General features: G+C 34.4%; 2 protein-coding genes across 7 annotated transcripts; both read left to right on the forward strand.

The window, feature by feature from the left end:
- Window positions 1–454: 454 nt before the first annotated feature.
- LOC147401081 (proteasome assembly chaperone-like protein) lies at window positions 455–3,107 on the forward strand. 2 transcript variants are annotated; one of them, XM_086442214.1, is made up of 7 exons: window positions 455–611; window positions 1,452–1,499; window positions 1,569–1,615; window positions 2,131–2,197; window positions 2,282–2,325; window positions 2,742–2,796; window positions 2,881–3,107. In XM_086442214.1, exons 1-7 carry the CDS (start codon window positions 552–554, stop codon window positions 2,929–2,931), a joined length of 372 nt encoding a protein of 123 aa, XP_086298340.1. In that variant the 5' UTR covers window positions 455–551; the 3' UTR covers window positions 2,932–3,107. The 2 variants fall into 2 exon arrangements, with proteins under 2 accessions (XP_086298340.1, XP_086298339.1); XM_086442213.1 differs by having other exon boundaries at window positions 456–611; window positions 2,742–2,799.
- A 10,531-nt stretch (window positions 3,108–13,638) lies between these two features.
- On the forward strand, window positions 13,639–20,497 carry LOC147401082 (putative inactive poly [ADP-ribose] polymerase SRO5). Of its 5 annotated transcripts, none has more exons than XM_086442217.1 (6): window positions 13,639–13,780; window positions 16,541–17,227; window positions 17,913–18,154; window positions 18,249–18,385; window positions 18,485–18,580; window positions 20,153–20,497. In XM_086442217.1, exons 2-6 carry the CDS (start codon window positions 16,680–16,682, stop codon window positions 20,201–20,203), a joined length of 1,074 nt encoding a protein of 357 aa, XP_086298343.1. In that variant the 5' UTR covers window positions 13,639–13,780; window positions 16,541–16,679; the 3' UTR covers window positions 20,204–20,497. The 5 variants fall into 5 exon arrangements, 3 of the variants coding, with proteins under 3 accessions (XP_086298343.1, XP_086298341.1, XP_086298342.1); XM_086442215.1 differs by having other exon boundaries at window positions 13,736–13,891; XM_086442216.1 differs by lacking the exon at window positions 13,639–13,780 and adding an exon at window positions 15,796–16,300.
- The last annotated feature ends 447 nt before the right edge of the window (window positions 20,498–20,944 follow it).

Raw genomic sequence — 20,944 nt, forward strand, 5'->3', positions numbered from 1 at the left:
ACCTTAATCCAAAAATTTAGGATCGCATGTTCAACATTTTTCTTAATTGAAGCCTTAAATATGTTGATAATTTTGATGTACGCATAGGGTTTTGATGAAAATTAAAGATTATTTCTAAGTTTTCAAAAATGAATCATCTTCAAACTCTAGGGTAACAAATTTTATCTTTCCTACTTAACTTCAAGATTCAATTCCTTTCCTTCAAACCTCTATTAGGAAATTGTTGTTTCATCAAACTCAGAGAACTAAGTCAAATAGGGTTTTGGGAAGTTTGAAAATGATGAAGTTAATAAGTATTTAAAAATATTAATAATAACGGGTAGATTAGAGAGCATGGAAAAAATGTAGTTTTTTTTTTTCCCATCTTTTTGTAGTAGGGCATTTCTGTCATTTTACAATAGTATCCTGGGAGAGACCCGGTCTGTATTTGACCCATATTTCATTTGGATCGACTTCTAAGCTTTGTGTGTTCGACTTCGACTGGGACTCTTGACTTTAATTTGTCTTGCTCACTCTCTGTCTCTGCAATGTTGGCTTATTAGACAAGACTAATGGATCAGCCGAGTAACCGCTTCCCAGTTCCCCACAAGAATCTCTCCTTAGATATCAAGGTATTTTATCTTGGGTTTTTAATTATTTTTCAAGAATTTATCTTAAATTCTGGCTAGATGAACACTAATATTACTATGAATCTCCCTCCATTTACAATCAATTCTCTTCATTTTTATCATCTACTTGTCTTCCAGATCTTTGAGAGAGAGACCCATTTTTTAAAATATATATATTGATCCTGTTTTCAACTCTGAGATTTCTGAACTTAGCTAACTTCAACAATGAAATCGCCTTTTTTTTTTTCTTTTTGCGCACAAACTATTTGCTTTAATGCTCAAATGAACCTCTCTTTTTTTTTTTTTTTTTCACTTTCTGTAGAAATCCGAGTTGCTAAAATGGAAAATCATGTAATATAGTTGATTGTTGATTGTTTTATATCTCCTTGACTGTATAACTTGATTATCGTAATTAGTAAAGTTCAACTGTAAATTAATTGATGATATGGTCGAAGAAGTTGGTAGATAGACGAACGTTTTATTCACATCCTGTTAGCTAATTATCGGGTATGCGTGCTTTATGGAATTTTAGGAGAAACCCATTTTGTAATATTGAGATCCCAATGGTTGCCAATGTTTATTGGGTTTTTTTTCAATCTTTTATTTTATTAGTATAAGGGTGAAGGCGGTTTTGATCCCAAGGTCTTTGGTATTACCACTCACAGACTATACCAAATGGCCAAGTTGGCGCAGCTTCATTATTGGGTTCATATATCCTTAATAGTCACACCAACATTCAAAAGAAGTAACTTAAAGTTGTTTGTTTAATGTTCTTCTCTCAGAGGACTCCTCCAAACAATTTGTCATTAAATTCTACTAAAATTACTTATTTATGCAATGCAGGGAAATAAAACAGATATTGTGATATGCAGCTATGATGATCAATTTCTTGTGAGTTGTTAAATACCCTTTATATGGAGTGATGTGTGGAGACATTTCTAATATTTAAACATTTTGTAGGTTTTAGCAACTCAAATAGGAAGTATGGGAACGATATTGCATGCCAGGTCTGCACATCTTTCACTAGTTGAGCATATCTATGCCCCATGTCTGATTTACATGTGTTGGATGTTGGTTTTCGATTTGCAAGACTTATTTTCTATAGTCATATATGCTGATACCTTTTTGAAGATTTATAATTGTAGGAAATTAGTTTAATAAATCAGCTTTAGATCCACTTAAAGGGTCTGTTGTCTGTTAAAGTGTACTATTGTGCATGTCATCTGCAGTTTTTTCAATGCTGCCCCCCCCCTCGCCAGTGATTTGCTAGAACATTGAGAGATGAAGTTTTCAGTACAAGAGAATTTCAATCTACATTGAACCACTGTCCTAGAAAATGCATTTTATGGAGTATGGACGATATGTCAGCACCCATAACTGCTGTGTTCTCATTTTACATATCAACTTATGACTCGAGTGCACTTTGAACAATTGGTTGACGATCTTCAAGTTTTCTATGTATCTTTTTTTTTTTTTTCTCTTAGCTAGAGATTTTGTGACATCATTCTATTTTATCCACCAGGAAGGAGGAAGGGATGTCAATCAATCCAACCTTCAATGTGTCAGTAATATTCGGTAAGCGAGATGAGGTAAGCTAGCTTGTGCATTACCCCGTTTAGTTTGTCTTTGTTGACCATAACATCTTGATATCTTCAAAACTACAATGCTCGCAGCCAATGCTAGTGGCCTGTGCACGTCAGTTAATTGAACATATAAGGTATGTTGCCACTAAGCCAAGTATGTGTAAATGTATTTATTCCTTGTCGGTGTTAGACTTTCTTTCTTTTTTTTTTTGGGTGTAAGGTCTTTAGTGAGTTCAAGGGGGTCTTCTTTGAAAAAAATTTAGTTCGGTGTGATCAAGTTTGTTGTATTTCGCCTTCATTGGTGTCAGTGTCTCGTCTGTATTAGTTGGTCATCTCAGCCGCTTTAATGAAATGATCTTTACTTACAAAAAAAAAAGTGTAAATTCATTTATTGATCTATGAAACAAGATACTTCACCTAAAAAATGGGAAAAAAAATTGTGCCTTACATAAATAATAGATAAAATAAATCTTGTTTACATGTGCTTAATACTGCCAGCTTTCTATATTTATTAGATGCTCATATTTTCATATTTTGCCTTGTGTTTCAGTAGTTCTGGTTCTTCTCGGCCATTGGTGCTCTCTCTTGGTCTCAAAGACCACTCTGTGGTACTATCCAAAATATGCTTATATTTTCCTTGAAAGTCTGTATGGATTAATATTCATGAAGGTTGTCATGCTTTCGTGCAGGAGACACTGAAAGCCATTGTTGCCGCTGTGATTGATAATCGCCTCTGGTAACACAAATGTAACCACATTTTCAAGGTATGCGACTTAGTCATTCTTGATAAATCCCCATCAAGATTTCACTCAGTTTTTTGTTACTGAATTTACAATGAATCAGGGGGACATGGCTTTGGTATCATCACATTGTAATATTATTATCACTATCTTATTGGCATTTTCTTCTTGACACACACATACTCCACTGATGTTTAATCTTAGACCTTTGGATTCCATGTTTGTTCTCCCTCAACCAAGTCTTGCAGACAATTTGTAATTATATGACACCCAATATAGATTTTGAATCAAATAGGTTATGGTTTATCTTACCAGAATGAAAGATGGAAGATTTACCGAAGTTCTACCCGATCAATATTTTGGTTTTTATTGCATTTTTTTTGTTTATTTATTTTATTGTAAATCATGTTCTTTCTAAACCAATGATTCTGAAAAAAATTCCATGGTGCCTTATATGATTAATCGACAGATTCCTTCTCTGATATGGCAGATTTTCTCAAAAACTTGGCCAAGTCGGCAGGTTCGAATTGGTTTTGACGTTTTTATATACGTATTTTTTTCTTTAAGATTTAACATTTTTGTTATATTTAATTAAAAAGTAAGACTATTGCTTGTTGAATCTGTTAACCCAGTTTTAACAGAGAATTAATTACTTATGTAATCTAAATCAGTTATGCTAATATGGATAATACATTGAAGATTCATATTCACTAGTGTGATACTATTCAAGCCATGGCTAAGATGATAGAAAATACAATTTAATTTCTAATATTGATTTATTTTAACAGAGATATTGTTGATTCTAAATTACAAAAGAGAACGTTTTTGCTATTTTAGCGCAAGAGAATTAAGTAATAATCGAACAAATAAAGAACACTAACATCGATCAAGATGATATTTTAGCAGTAATAAAATATTTATGAAAAAAGGGTTGTGTGGTAACCAATGCACTCGTATTAATTCAAAAATGCTTTTAATTAGAATCGTCTCAAAATTAGTATTCAAAACCCTGGTTATGGATCCTTTTTTCTATACCCAATTAGAGTTGGGTTTAGAAGGAACTAAACCAATAAAAATTGGAATCGATTTGGTTCTATATTTGCAGTATCCTTAATTAATTTGTTTTGTTATTTCTCTTTATGTTGAAGATAGTTGAAGATTTTCCTATCTTCTAAAGTTAATAGATATTAGATAAAAGGGTGGCGGTTAGCAGCCAACGTTGTCCTATATGGTTTAAAAGTTTTGGATTGGGCTGGTTTTTTGTGAAGATGGTCTCCTTACCAACTTCTAAGTCCATCAAAAGTTGTTTACAATTTTTTTGTAAAAAATCGATGGTCCACAATTTCTAAACCATTTTTGATGTGGTTAGAAGTTTTAGATTTGGCTGATTTTTTGTGAGGATGATCTCTACATCATAGAGATCATCCTCACAAAAAATCAGCTCAATCCAAAACTTTTAAGTCATATAGGACAAATGTGTTGGCTCCTTAATGTTGGCTGCCGAACCTAACTGTGGATAAAAATTCTTCAAAATTTCATATATATGCCTTTAAACTTAAAGAGGGATATCTCTTATGGAGTTTATAACTTGTAAAGAAGTTGAATTTTAGTTTTTGAAAAACACACTCACTCAAATCTTTATTTGACATTTTTGTAAAGATGCTGACTAGTTGCACACCACTAGTTATTGGATCCACTCTAGTATATATATATATATATATATTTTTTTTTATTTAAATACTTTTTTTAAACCTCATTTTTAATCTACTAATTGCACTTCATTATGGTAATCTTATAATTTAGGGGCTTATTGTTCTCATGCCTTCTTCTATGTTAGTGCTCTATTTTTTTTATGATTGAATTTGCTCATATTCTTTTTGATACCAATTGGTTTTCTAATCTCTATTTAGACTTTATTTATAAATTGATCAAAGCTTATGCTTGGATCTTATCTCTTGGAATTCTATGATCATTGATCAGTCCAAAGTGTCCACATGGATTCCAACGAGTTTTCTTAGGCCTTGTAATGATTTTAAAATGGTCAAAACCAGTCCTTCCCTTATTTATCACTCCAAATACATGGTGATTACTGGGGATTTATGATGTTTGCACGTAGATTAGACTATACAAAAATGATTGAATCAACAATAATTTATGTGGGAAGGGTTGGAGGAGAAGAAGAAGAAGAAAAGGAGTGCAATATTTTTCTATTATTTTTTTGGAGTGTAATCATCCCAATGAAGTGGAAAGGGGAATTTTTAAGTGATGAAGTACAATTAGTAATGGGTGGGGTGAAACTAGTTGGTCCCTTTTGTAAATGTGCCATATATTTTTTGGCTAATGATTTTCGGACTTTGTTTGTTTGTTTTTTGTTTTTTTTTTTTTTTTCACTCAATCTGTAGTTAATTGATGTGGTAAGGGCACATGACCATAGATCTCTTCTTTGTGTATCTCAAAGAAAATGATCTATGATTATGTGTCCTTGCACATCAGTCGAGTACAGACTGAATCTGAAAATTATGACTCATTTTTTTTTTGGTATTGTTTGATTCCATTGGACCCAATAATAATTTGTGTAGAGGCGAAATCTCGAATGTCGTCGACTTTTCAAGATTTACCCCTAACAATCGATCTTCATTATTCTTGATGCATTCAAAATGATCAAAAATCACATAGAAAAATGATCAAAGAAAAAGGTAAGAGAGAAAAAATAAGAAGCAAGATTTGTTTACGGGGTTCGTCCCAAAATCGGATTACGCCCTCGGGCTCCGAAGAGTCCTTCCACTATTCTTCAAGCTATTATAAGATTTACAAACCCTAGCCTCATCTCCTCTTCTTTTCTCCTAAGAGTCTCCCTTCTCTTCTACCTAATCGTTCTCCTTATATAGATAGAAAGACAAGACAAATCCTAAGGGAAAGCTTATTCGCATCAAATTACATTTTACATATCCTGAATTGGATTCCTTCATCCCGTGATAATAAACCTCGCTCAGATTAGCTTCAAAGTTGTTTGTTCAACATTAATCCTAACATAGAATTAGTTTGCATGTTGTTTGTTGGATATCAATGAAAGTCTATATAGTATTTTCATTATTTTTTTGTTTTGTAAAATAATTTTATCCTTGTTCTTTGTATTTTTTTTCTTTTACATTTCATATTTAAGGAGCCTAAAATAACATGAAACCCAATAAATGTTGATTAATTATTTTAGTTATGATAAAAATAAAAAACCCAATTAAACAATTATTTATAATAAAAATTAGTACATTTTTTATAAATAATTGTTTAGTTAGGTTTTTTATTATAATTTTGCCTATCTTTTTTAGTTGAGTCAGACTATAGGATTTTAGATCATAATGTGAGCTCACATTTTGGCATTCAAAATAGTATTTCTTTTTTAAATATTATTTTAAATCAGAGTTTTCCATGAAATCTTGTGGTGTTGATTTGCTAATGTAGTAATCCATGTGGGTCTAATGACCTTTAGTAAGATTTGAGATCTTACTAAGGTTGTAAGAAAAATGGTTCTCTTTTTAGTTATAATAGGACTTTTGTTATAATTTGGGAGATGTGGGAAGGGAGAGACGTGGGAAAGGGGAATCATAGTCTTTTGGTGGGATTCCATTTTCCTAGTTTTATAGGATTTTAAAGTTATGCAATTCTCATATTGGATTCGTTTAATTTTTTTTTTTTTTTTGTGAGACAAAAGCATAATTAGTGGATAAAGTATATTACATTAAGATTAAGATATCATAATAACAGAGACAAACACGACATAAAAGAAAAGTTAGACAAATCAGGATTCTCTACAAAATATATTCTTATCTAGAAATAGATATTCTCTAGTCAATTAGGAGACTTTCTATTTCTGGATAAAATTAAAATCTTAATCAAAATAAAATCTAATCAAAGATACATCAATCAATGCCTTGAGATATGCATTAATTATCGTGTGATCGATCATCAATATTCGTCTTATTTATGTCACGCGTCAAATACTAATTTTACCCTCTATAGTTAGCCCCCTTCTTGTCAGTGGAGATCGATGAGACCGAGATCCACTTACGAGAATATTATACTACTCTCGTGTCTTCACTTTGTTTTATGAAAATATTGTTTCTTTCTCTTCCTTTGAGGAAATGATGGTCCCTTAGAACCCTATGGCCACTTTTAGTCACTCAGGACATCTTGGTTATTTGGCCCTCATCCTCTCACTACATAACTGTCAGTCGGGACATTAATCATTCAAGACCCTTAAGCCACTTAAGACTGCTCTTTCACTCAAGATATCTTGGCAACCTATAACCCAACTATACTCAGAACCCAACTCTGTTCTATCTACCTAACCCTATTTGATTTATCCAACTTTGTTTTGTCTACACAATTCTGCTAAGTCAAACTAGTTATACTCAGGACCCAACTCTGTTATGTCTACATAGTCATGCTCAGTCAACCCAGCTATACTAAGGACCCAACTCTACTCTGTTTACCCAACTCTACTCAATCTGTACAGTCCTACTCGGTTAACCCAATTATACTTAGGACCCAACTCTACTCTATATGCACAGTCCTGCTCAGTCAACCTAGCAATATAAGGGACCTAGCTCTGTTATGTTGACTCAACTCTACTCAATCTGCACAGTCAACCCAGCTCTGTTATGTTTACCCAACTTTGTTATATTTACACAGTCTTGCTCAGTCAACCCAGTTATACTAGGGACTTAGTTCTACTATATCTACCTAGCCCTACTCTATTCTACACTGCTATATTAGGGACCCTGAGTCACATAGGATTGAACTTTTTTTACTTAGGCACACAGGCCACACTACTACTCAGGACATCAGAGGTCACTCAGGATCTTAAGCCACACAAGACCGAACTTCGTAATTTGCTACTCCGAACAGAACAAGGTCACTAAGACCCTGACTCACAAAAGGGTCTATTACTGTGTTTTGCTACTCTAGACAGAACAAGGTCACTAAGACCCACGTAAGAACCCAACTTTGTGTTTTGCTATTCTGGACAGAACAAGATCCCTAAGACCCTGACCCACATAAGGACCAAACTCTGTGGATCAGACTGAACTTAAACTGAGACACCATGTGTATCGTGACTTGGTGGATCAGAAATCAAATAATAAACCAAACCATTTAATTCAGTGATGTCTTTAAACTTGACTGAATTGGGCATAGAATTAGCCCCCAATCTTATTTATCAATCCAACCTTACTAATAAAAATTTGGTTCTGAATAATTATGTCCCCCACGCAATATAATTGCTCGACATAATTTATTGGTTGACTCGATTGAGTCGACAGTTAGATACCCCAATATAATTTGATGGGAACTGGGCCCCCTCCCCCCCACCCCCAAACTCAATTGGACCAGTGTCCTCTTTACCTTTATAGCTTTTCAAATTAAATAAGATTTCCTATGCATCAAGAATGATGTATGGACAAACCATCAAATTAAATCTTTCAAAGTTAAAGATACCTGCGAACATTAGTACTATTGCTATAGTGGACCCTTGTGTAAAATCCTTGGTATGGTGTACACTTGACCTTGGTGTACCCCCCACCCTTTAATGTGAATAGACCTACTCCCTACTTTTTCTAATCAAATTTACACATTTTCCATTAGAAACCATCCCCACTACAGGATTACAATCCACGTCCAGGAATTGATCTGTACTCCCAACATTTAATTGTCGCCTAACCTACTCAAGTTTCTGATCACTTTTTTTATCGGATTATATTGCTCTGCCCTTCCTCTTCTTCCTTATAGGCTTGCTTTCGATAGGATCCCCGAGATGAAAAATAGCAAATAAATATGAAACACCTCGATGGATAACTCTACCATGCAAAGATCCATAACTAAAGCCATCAATATAGATGTGAAAAATATAGATTTGCACAACATGCACAAGAATCCGATAAAAAAATTAATCCATCTTGGGATAACCCCCAACCCGTCATTAATCGTGGTTAATCGTGTTGCTTTCATTTGTTTTTATAGACGGCGCTAATTTGTAGAAGCGAAAACTCGAATGTTGTGGATTTCTTGAGATTTACCTTATCACAATCAATCTTCATGGTTCTTGATGTACTCAAAATGATAAAAAATTACACACAAAAATAATCAAAGAGAATAGAAAGAGAGAAAACAAGAAGCAAGATTTGTTTACAGACTTCGTCCAAAAATCAGACTACGTCCCCAGGCTCTGAAGAACCATTCCACTATTCTTTAAGCCTTACAAGATTTACAAATCCTAACCTCTTCTCCTCTTCTTTTCTCCTAAGTGCCTCCTTTCTCTTCTACCTAGTCGTTCTCCTTATATAGATAAAAAAAGATAAATCCTAAAAGAAAAGTCAAACAAATCAGGATAGATATTCTCTAATCAATTAGAATATTTTCTATTTCTGAATAAGATTACAATCTTAAACAAAATAAAATCTTATCACGGATATATCAATCAATGCCTTGGGATATGTATTAATTATTGTGTGATCGATCATCAATATTTGTTTTATCTACGCCACGTGTCCAATATCGATTTTACCCTCTACAACTTAAATAAAAAAAAATATGATGGTTCCAGCTCTACGTACCTTAAGAATCGAACACTCTTTCAATGCACATTGTTCTTAGTTCTTACTACTCTTGTAATGAATCCCAAGGGTGGAGGAATAAAATTCTCCTCCCACACCTTAATACATGCCACATTCCAAAGAATTAAATCCTAAAATATCTATATTTATTATTAAGGTGTGGAGGAAGGTTTCATTCCTCCACCCCGGGTGCACAAGATCCGGACAAATGTAATACGTCGTGGCATACGTACCATAATCGATGATCATGATGTCATAGTGTTAGTAGTAATTTAATATAGTACTACAGTCTCTCCAAACCATTGATTAGGTGACCTTGTCACTTATCCAACGAATTCGAGCTCAGATTATATTTTATTTGGACTTTGGAGATGCCCACAGAGAAGTTCTAAAGCTTATTCTATGATAAGTGGACCCGACAGAATAAATACGCTAATTATCTAGATAACATTAATAACTATTAAGAATAGAGAATAGAATATCACTGTCACTGGCTCTCTTTCTCAAGGAGCTAATCTCCAACATGCCTTTGAATGGGCCCACACCAGTCCTCAACATGGCCTTTGATTATTCCCTTTCTCTCTCTGATCAATGGTGATGGGTGCTCGAACAAAATCGTAAAATAAGCCGTGACAAGTTATTTTGACTCATTTGAGCGGTCCAGATTAATTTGTTGCCACTTTTATTATGTTCCCGGATCTTCTTTAGTGCATGAATTTGATGCTGGCTAGCAAATTGAGACGAATTTAACGTCAGATTGGAGAGAGAAAAAAAACTATGTAATACGGCACTAAAGATAAATTCCCATTAAAATTTTATTTAGGGTGATTTAGACATGCCTCCACATTTTGTTAAATATTCGAGGTACCACCTTATGTTTTGAAACTGGTGACATGTATCCGTAGACCTCAATCTTCTAAATAGATTAACGGGAAAAGATTCAAATGCCATCATCTTCAATTTTTTAATTTAAAGTAAGATATAATTTTTGAAAAAATATAAAATGATGAGATTTGAGTAGAAAAATTTAGGGTTTGCTTTTCTTTATTTTATTTTATTTTTAAAGATTTTCTAGAATTTGAAGTTGACTGATTTTGAGAAGAAAAAATTAAATAAGATTTTTGAAAAAATTGAAAACGATTGGATTTTTTGTCATCAATTTCAAAACACAAGGGTATATATAATATTCGATAAAATATTGGGGGGGTGTCTAAATCATCCTTCGATTAGTGGTAGCAAGATATTATAAAAATAATAATCAAGTCCATGGGTAAGAATCATTAAAACCCTTTGCTCTTTGTTCGAATTCTGCATCATACGTGTTATGTGAAACCATACACGCATGCCATATAAGCCTTTGAAACAATCCCACCATTGAAACGCCCTCACCTTCAACCGATAGATAAAATGACCGCTTTTTTTTTTTTTTCCTTCAAAATTAGTCATCTCCCACCCTTGATTTTTCATAATTTCCAAAATCAATATCTTCAACCTTAATATTCAATCTAGTTACTTCGGCTTTCAAACCTTGGTAAGATATCCTTTAGAGCCCTGATGGTCTAACTCCCCCACTTGGCATACTCAAAATACTCTCCTGATGTGGCATGTGCTAAAACTATAGATTTTATGTCTCGAGATACACATCTAAATAAATTTTATGAAGATATGCAAATGTGTATCCCGAGACATAAAATCTATGATTCCAGCACATGTCATGTCAAGAGAGTATTTTGAATATACCACGTGGCGGAGTCAGCAAATCCTGACTCTATCCTTTTCTTATATTTCTAGTTAGAATAATGATTTTTTGGAACCACCCCCTGCCGACCTACTCTCCTAATGTGGCATGTGTCAAAATCATAGATTTTTCTCAGGATACACAACACATATTTATGGGGATGTGTAGTTGTGTATCCTAAATAAAAATATATATACGGTTCTAGCACATGTCACATTAGGATAGTATGTCAGAGGGGGGTGGGGAGTCAAAAAATCATGACTCTTCCAATTAAGATTGCACGTGGCCCCCGATCACACAATCATCAACAATGGTGTTGGACTTTGCGATTAAAGTAACAAGTTCAAATAATGTAATACAAGTGAAAAAGGCTTTGTTAACGTGGGTGTGGATCGATAAGAAGTGTTTGGCCATGAACTATTACGTAAGATTCATTTAATCCCATCAAGAATTGGATAGTTCTCTCTTGATTTGAGAGCATCACAAGTACAATCCGATGTGAGTTTGAGTGTTCCAAGTTCGTCCCATAATTCCCTGAGTTTAGCTAGTAAAATAGATTGCCACTGGAATTTGTTCCTCCACAAGTGAAATGACTCCTCTTTAGATTTGAAATATCTTAGGTGCATTCACTTGAAAGAACCTTTCTTTGAGATCCTTCAAAATTTATAGTGCGGTCTCGGCATAAAGGACACCAATGACTAATTCCTTAGATAAAAGAACTTAAGATCCACAAATTTGTGCCGGTGCCATTGATGAACCCTATTTCGTTCTTGGTGTTGTGTGTCATCAACATGGCTCGACTCTAACACTGTGTTTGGATTGAGAGAAGTTGAGAGAAGAGAAGAGAGGAGAAAATAAATGAATTTCTCTCCATTTCTCTTGTTTAATTTGGATTGTTAAGGGGAGAGAGAAGAGAAAACAACTAGAGAGAAAAAAAATGTGAGTATTCTTTCCCTCAAATAGTAAAGAGGAGAGGAGATAAATCCTTTTAAAATATTTTATAATTTCAACTCTACCCTTAAATCTTTTTTAAGATATTTTAAAATTTCAAACTTGTCCTAAGTTCTCTCCCGTGAATCCAAACATGGTGGAGAGGAATTGAGTTTCTCTTCTCTCTCTGCTTTCCACTTCTCTCAATCCAAACATAGCCTGAGTGGATAATTTTCACCAATAATGATTGAAAAATGAGAACAAGTCCATAATTATTCTAAAAATAGGGTGGACTGTTGGAATCGTCATTTTTTAAATGGATTGTAGTACCCTCTTTCAACTTCTCCTTTTTGTGGGAAGTTGAAGCCAATTAGTCAATAAACATGAATATTAAATTGAGTCACGATTTTCTGACTCTCCCCTCCCCCCCTAACATACTCCCCCATACTTTCCTGACGTAACATGTGCTAGAATCATAGATTTCCTCATAATACACAACTACACATCCCCATAAAATATGTGCAGTTGTATATCCCAAGAAAAAAATGTATGGTTCTAGCACATGCCACGTCAGGAGAGTATGTCAGAGAAGAAACGAGGGATTCAAAAAAATCATTATTCTTTCAAATTAGGGACCAAAACCAATTTCCCAAATGCTGTCTTGTTCCTCAAAAAATTAATTTTAAATATTCTAAAATTGAGTTTATCTTTTTTTTTTTCTTGATGAATTTGATATGATATCTTTTTTCCCAAGTCAAAAAACCAACAAGGCCTTGACTCTATTCAAATGGCCCCACTGAAAATTACCTTGATGCACTTTTATAACTACCACAAAATTTATCAATTTTCAATATGTATATAAATTATGTTAGATCTACTTATGTAAAGAAAACCATAAAACTAATTTGCCATAAAATTTGAATGGTTTTTTCATCATAAAATAAAAGAGATTCTATTGCCACGCCAACTTTTGCTTATAACACCCCAATTCATATGAAATCACAGGATTTGCACACATATTGGTGTGCCTTTTTTTTGCTTTTTTTCTTTTTCCTTTTTCTTTTTTACCTAAATAAATATTTATTTTTTTGCTTTATTGTAATATAAAGAAGAGGATCCACAATATAAATAAATAAATAAGTTGCTTAAGGGGTATTATAGTAATTATGCTTGTTCAAACTTTAGAACATTAAAAATAGAAAGAAATAGAATATACAAAAGTTAAAAAGAGAAAAAGAAAATACTGCCTCAAACGAAGTTTCAAATTCTCCATCAAACGGAACAGCTGTTATGATAGAATTCCCCTCGAGATTCTCTAGAAAAAGAAAAGTTGATCCTTATTCGTTAACACCGTCAAACTTGGTTTGACGTCCAAAGCTAAAAATACTAATTCCAACTTCTTCGTTTGAAAAACAACTCAAGCCGTCAGCGTAAGAAAGTGTGTGAAACACAAAGATCTCATCTAACAACTCCCTACTTCTTCTCCAAGCAAAATCCTTATTAAAGAGTCTTCATCACTCTTAATTACTTGAAAGATTCAAATATCTCCTAAATATTTCAAGCTTCACGAGAGGTTCTTCTTCTCGACTTCTTCCTTTAAGAATTTATAATGGATAGATAATCAATCAATCTCTGTGATTTGAAGACAGTTTTGGTTACTGGTTTGTAGATTATAGTTTTGAAGGTATGAGATTTGTTTTCCACGTGAATTAATTTGGAATTTGTTATTTTTGTTGAGATTTCTCATCTTGGATCTTTCCTTTTTTTCTTTTAATTTGAATTGTGATTTTAATTTAGGTTTGATAGCTTAATGATGCAAATGATTTGATGAAGCCAGAAGCGATTACACGTGTTTTGAGTTTTTTGCTTTAATCGGTCGCATGTTTTGAGGTTATGTGATGCATGTAATTTCAGCTTCGGCTTTCCACTTTTAAGAAATTTATTTTACATATAGAAAAGTCAATCTAAAATTTTAAAGAATCTCGAATTGATCAATCACAAGATGTTTGACATGTGACTTCCCTAATATGAATGAGTAAATTGGGAATGACTTTGATATACACATCCTGTGATTAGTCGACTCGAATTTTGTAAAATTACAAATTAACTTTTGTAAGTAAATAATTTTTGTCCACTCTCCATAAGGGTTAGAAATGCGATTTGGAGACTGCTTTCAACTCTTGAAGAGAGCAAAACATTGTCAAAAGAAAATTTCAATTTTATGTTTTTAACGTCGTTTCTTTAGGAGTTTTTACTAGTAAATGATCATTGATCAATAATGTATCTGTATTATTATAATTATTTTTATTTTTTTGTTAATAAAATATATAATCATTAATCTATTGATAAGTGATATGTGCTCATAGATTAGTATCTATTTGTGATTTTTTTTTTTTCAAATGAAAAGATATTACATAAATACAACGTTTGATCACTAGCTATTTTTTTATCGATCATTTGGATGTCTATCATAATTGTGCTAGCTGGTGTTACCGAATGATCATCATTGATCATTAGGATTTTGTATATTTTTATTTATGTGGATGTTAGTTTCTATTTTTTGTTATATTTTTCTTAATTTGTATATATATCATTAATAATGTTATTTTATCAATGATCCCACAAAATATAATTCAGGACATAGTATTTATCTTTGGAAAGTTAAAAGATTAATGGTGCAGTGACCTCATGATTTTACCTCATATTCAGCGGTGGAGCCAGGATTTTGCTCGGACCAATCAAAAGTAGAAAAAAATTTGTGGGAACAACTAAGAGTGGAAAAAAATGAAGTTGGGGGGGGGGGGGGGGGGTGGTAATAGTGACAGATTCTTTTATCTGTCACAATAGATCTCTAATTCGTAGACTTTGAAAATTCTTGTGGGGGAAAGTGCCCCAATTGTAAATCTGCCCCCAGCTCATATTGCATTTTCACGCCAGGAAAGTGCAATATGAGATACAATCTTGAGGTCACTCCGACACGACTTAAGTTAAGAATATCAATCTTTATTCCTTTTGGATATAAGGACATACTAGTTATTTTGCCTAAGAATAATGATTTTTTGACATCCCCGTGTGACGCACGCCCCTTGACGTGGCATGTGATATGGTTCTAGCCCATGCCACATTAGGGGCATGTGTAAGAGGGGCGTCAACTCTTTGCATAATCCAACAATTTCTCAATGAGAATTGCTATTACCGCATCAACTTTTGCTAACACCACACCAATTGTGTGTAGTTCTTTGATGATTTACTAGTAAATTCGCACTTACAACTTTTTTAGAGAATAGAATATTGGAAGTAACCCAAACACGTCTTAATATTGAAGTATTGTGTTATAGTTAAAAGGACTGATTTGTTGCAGACCACTTTCACAGTTTCACCCCAAAACTTTAAAATATATATATATATACTCCTTCTGTATACTTTTTATCTTAATTTACTAGTTGCACTTCATTAAGCTAATCCACAATTTTATAAATGATTGATATGATGAGTTACACTTGGACCATTTTTTTAATCTGATGAGATACACTTCGTCCATTAATTTTAGGGGTGCAAACATAGAAATTGAGTGCAAAGGGGGTGGGGAATTTTTTTAGGGGATGGAATGCAATTGGTAAATTGTTATCCAAATTAAACGACCTTTATTTTGCTTACGTGGCATGTGTATGAAAACAAAATGTCAAATGATGCTTCAGGGACATTCTGGTACTTTCAGAAGTTTTAAAATTCCAGAAACAGTTGCAAACAAGATATAAACATACATCTGTCTGCTTCCCTCTCATCCGTTTAACCGCCTCTTTCTCTCCTCTCTCTCTCTGGAATCAACGCCACAAAAACACTATTCAGCCCCACCGCCAAGAAACCAAAAGAGGCGTTTTTTTCATTTTTTTAATAGATAACCCCTCTGACCCTCTCTCCATTTCTTCTTCGCCAAGCAAATGTTCTTACAAAAAATCCCTAATCCATCTATAAATCATCGTTTCTGCCCCTCTCTACATTTCGCTCCAATGTTTAAAGAATAAAGATCCCCTAACCATTTCAATCTTTTTTTTTTTCTTAATGATAGTTATACAAGTCTGAGATTTAACAGGTTCTTCTTCTTCTGTTTCTTTTGATATAATTTTTTTTTTTGATGAATCGTTCCTATTAGCTTTTTTTTTATTTTTTTATTTGCTACATTCTTTTTCAGGTTGAATTTCAATTGATTTGAGATTAATTACTTTGTACTCAAATGTTTTTCCGATTGATTTTGATCTTGCATTTGCAGATACAGAGTTGAACTTGAATTTTTCTTTGTGTTAAATGTGGAAATTAATTTGGGGTTTTGTAGGTTTATGATGCTGATGATTTCAAAACTCGTTAGGGTTTAACCTCATTGGTACAATCAAAACCCGAAAGATTTTTTTTTTTTTTGAAGACTTGAAGGTTTCATTACTGTTGATTGTCGATTACATTGGTATTGGGTTGAGATGGAGAATAACCAAGTGGAATGTCAGTTACCATCTCCCCCTACTGATGAGCCTAACCATAGACATAGGTTCTCGGCAACCAATAATTCTAGTTTGGTTTCAGAGACTACCCATGATCAACAAATGTCTGATTCAGACTCGGAAAGTATAAGTTCTAGTGTCAGTCCAAGAGATCTTGGATACTTTAATGGGAAGAATGGAATGGTGAAGTTGTTAGAAGGAGATAGAGCTTGTAACTTACTCAAGGACAGATTCATCTCAAGTATGGGTCTCCTTGGAAAGCATACTACTGTAGTTTCTGTACACAAGAACTCGTTTTCTAGTTTATCTGCTCGAGCTCGGTTGCAGTCTTTCTGGATTTTCGTAGAGGCAACGAAGAAAAAATGTGGTGGTAGCAATGCAAATATCAAAGTTGGTTGGTATGGAACTTCTAGAGATAGAGTGTGTAGTATTATTTCTCATGGGTTTGGTCTATGTGAAAAACCTGAAAACAACCAAACTTATGGTTCTGGGATCTATCTTGCTTCCGAGAATTCTGCTGTTGACAGGTATACAAGAATTACAATAGTTCCTTTGTTATTATTATTGTTCAGTTCATGTATAATGTTGCATGTAGGGCTGCAAATTGGGCAGGCCAACCTGAACCCGATGGGTTCAACCCGACCTTGGGTCAGGTTTGGGCACAATTAGCTAGGGCTGGGGCTAGGGTTCGGTTTTGGGCAAAATAATAATAATAATAATTGACCCAAGCAAATCGGGTTGGGTTTGGGCATAGGCATCTGCTTGCCCGATTTGCCCGAACCTAGTATGATTACAATTTAAATTTCTTTCTTATTCACAATTCACATTTTAAACTGTGGTTAATCGTCATCATCTTCTTCTTTACATTTTCTTATAATTTCATGTACGTGAACATTGGAATATATTTTTAGGACAAATAATTGCTATATATATACAGACCACTTATCTTTATTTAAGCCATTATCATTACTAAATTATCAAGTATTAATGAGGCATGAACCAATCCGATCAACCCGACCGACCCGGCTTGGGCTGGGCCCAGGTTAATCATTTCATGCCCGAGGTCGGGTTGGGCACGGGCACGGGTTGTTGTACATCAAGTGTGGGTTGGCTGCCCGAGTTGCAGTTCTAGTTGCGTGTGTATCTTATTTTTCCTGCATGCAAAAGGGTAATTCGTATGCGTAACGTGCAGTTTATTTCTAAATGTTTCAGTGCAATGTCCTCAATTCCTGATGAAAACGGGTTACGTCATGTATTGGTTTGTCATGTGATATTGGGAAATGTGGAGGAGGTCCATTCGGGTTCAAAACAATTTCATCCAAGTTCCGAGGAATTTGATTCTGGAGTAGATAATCTGTTATGTCCTAAGAAATATATTGTATGGAGCACACACATCAACACTCATGTACTGCCAGGATTTGTTATAAGCTTCAAGGCTCCCCCTTTTTTGAAAGGTATGCCATTCAACTTTGAAAATAGCTTTTCATATTTAGAAGACCTTATTTTTGGGTATTTTACTCATCTACGTCGTATTTTTCAACTGTTTAGGATTCCAAAGGATACAAGAGCCTGTGTTGAGACCCACTTCTCCATGGATGCCGTTCCCAGCTCTAATTTCTGTACTTTCAAGGTTCTTACCCCCTTCAGCGATCAGTTTGATTCAGAAATATGATGATGATTACCGGGTAAGTACATACAGAATATATCTTTTCCCTCTATATATGTAATAATAATAATAATAATAGTTTTGGGGATAAATTTGTTCGTGGAAATATGCATTGCAGGCTAAGAAAATCACGCGTCAGCATCTGATCCGGAAAGTAAGACAACTTGCAGGGGACAAGTTGCTAAGTGCAGTGATTAAGGCTTGTAGAGGGAAGGTACAATTTCCTCTCATTAAATAGATGTATTACTCTTTCTATATTTTCGGTGGTGGGATATTTTCTTTTATGGAAATAAATTATGTTTATATTTAGATGGATTTGGTTAGCTGGGAAGCTTTAGGATGGCCTACCGACAAAAATAGTTGCACTATAAGCAGTCCCAAAAATAATTGCACTATAAGCTTCACTAGTGAGCTGGGAGGAATTTTAGTAGAAGTTTGAGGGAAACCCCATCCTTTGTGGATGTTACCGAAGCATATGGTTACCTACTTGCAAAATCGACATCCTCTAAAGAACAAACTTTTGTCTATCAAGTCTATATATTGATTGACATAGACACAGTGAACATCTCTGCAGGATAGATACCGTTAATTTTTTGGGAAATAACTTGTTTTGATTAGCAAGCACTTCTAAGATCTTTCTATATAGTATATTTGCATATCCAAAGGGACTTTCCAGTATCGTGGGTCATTCTTCAATGAGACTGTTTTAGAATGATGGAATTTGAAATTTTGAATCCGCATGGGGCATTATTAAGGTGGAATGGAACATATTTTTATTCCCACTGTCCATGATCACATCTTTCTGTTGTTCTATTTGTTTCTTTTGATGAACACGTACACTGGTTCCAGTCGAATTTATGCCTCTGATTCCACCTTGAGAACTGAAAAATCTTTGGTGCTTCCCGTGGGTAGCTAGCAACATCAAATTCAATTATTTAGGTTTGTTGTTAGAATTAGTTAATAATGGATATGATTGCAAAGGTATCTGTGAGGGCTTCTTAATATATCCCCTTTTTTTTTTCTCCAAACCTAATTATGGGCTAAAAGTTATGAACTGAAAAATTAAGAAGGATCACAATTCAGTTCTTAAAAGATAGAACATATGGGAAGTGTGAGATGTTGATATTAGATGACTACTTTACCCAATATATCATTTTTGGAGAGTTTTACAAGGACAAATGTTGCTAGTGCATTTTGGGAAGAAAATGGACAAAATACACTTAAGCGCCGTTCTTGATAGGGCAAAAACATTGAAATGCCTCCACCAAAAACAGAATGTATAATATATGTGTTACGTATTTATTAGATAGATGTCATCATTATCATCAAAGCCTTATTCCAAGGAACATATTTACATGGATCTATTTTGGAGAAACTCAATCAAAACATCAATGACGGCCCCCCCCCCCCCCCCAAGGGTCCTCGGTTCTTGTGACTCAGCTCTCATTATAGTTATTAGTAGTACTAAAGATGAATGAAGCAAGCTTTTTTGATTGGTCTGTAATTGCAATAGTTGCATAATGTGTATGCGTGTATTGTGGTGCAATAACACGATTTCAATTATCCTACATGGACTACCCTGCCCGTACATATGTGCAATCGCTTAATCATTACAGAAGATCATTCAGGTGGAGTCGTAGCCAACCTCTTGATTGGACCATAACCCATGTGCATGCATTTGGTTGCAATTGCCTTCTCTGTCTTCGATGCAGTTCTCAGGTGCAACAATTTTGAACATTATCAATTCTATTGGTGATGAGTTTTATATGTTTGTGTTGTTATGCAGCAACTCAAAGGAACAAGACCTAGTTCACCACCAAGCATCAACACCAAATAGCATGGAGGGCTGGCTATTAGTTGGGATTGTTTGGTTTCATTTTCCAGATGAGAAATGAAAAGCTGCTAGTTGTCCCAGCACCGGGAGATGATATAGTTGAGCTGACTGATAAAACAATTAGATTATTTTCTTTCGAGTATAGGTTTAACAAACAGATGATAAACAATGTAACCAGATGACTGAGTTCTGTTCCTGCTATTGAAAGATTTGGTACCCAGTTTTTTTTTTTTTTTCTCCAATGTCAACCAATTAAGAGACATATATTGAATTTGAATCTTTTTTTCGTTGGTTGAAGGTCAAATCTCACTCATTCTTTTGCTTGTATTCTCTACCCTTGATGCTAATTTGTATCTATTATGAAAATTGTAGTTATATTGGATATTTGGATGTATGATCTAATATTGGGTGGTGGAGGGAGTCAAAGAAGGTCAGCCTATTAGGGTTTCCTCTTTCTTTTTGATCAATCACAAGGACAAAACAACAAAAAATAATTGTCCCAGTTCGGCGGCAGCACTTCAGACGTGTGTGGGGGCGGGGGAGGGGGAGGGGGAGGGGGAGTGGCAGAGTTGCTTAGTGATACTCCAAGGTTACAGGGTTGTGCCAAGAGCTGCTGGTTTTGAAGGCGGCACTGGCAACTCAAGTGCTCCTCCTCCGGGGCCATTTACTTTGCGCATGAATTTTATGTAGACTCTGGCATGTTTTAGTTGGAGTTTAAGACACCTTGGGCTCCTAAGTAAGTCG

This window comes from Akebia trifoliata, chromosome 5, assembly GCF_017979445.1.
Source record: "Akebia trifoliata isolate Shusen 1 chromosome 5, ASM1797944v1, whole genome shotgun sequence".
Classification (NCBI taxonomy): Eukaryota; Viridiplantae; Streptophyta; class Magnoliopsida; order Ranunculales; family Lardizabalaceae; genus Akebia; species Akebia trifoliata.

Coding starts and splice junctions, on each gene's coding strand:
- LOC147401081 (XM_086442213.1), top strand. CDS start 552: ATGGATCAGCCGAGTAACCGCTTCCCAGTTCCCCACAAGAATCTCTCC. Junction 1,616..2,130: donor GGAACGATATTGCATGCCAG/GTCTGCACATCT, acceptor TTTATCCACCAG/GAAGGAGGAAGGGATGTCAA. Junction 2,326..2,741: donor CAGTTAATTGAACATATAAG/GTATGTTGCCAC, acceptor CTTGTGTTTCAG/TAGTTCTGGTTCTTCTCGGC.
- LOC147401082 (XM_086442217.1), top strand. CDS start 16,680: ATGGAGAATAACCAAGTGGAATGTCAGTTACCATCTCCCCCTACTGAT. Junction 17,228..17,912: donor GAGAATTCTGCTGTTGACAG/GTATACAAGAAT, acceptor TAAATGTTTCAG/TGCAATGTCCTCAATTCCTG. Junction 18,155..18,248: donor GGCTCCCCCTTTTTTGAAAG/GTATGCCATTCA, acceptor TCAACTGTTTAG/GATTCCAAAGGATACAAGAG.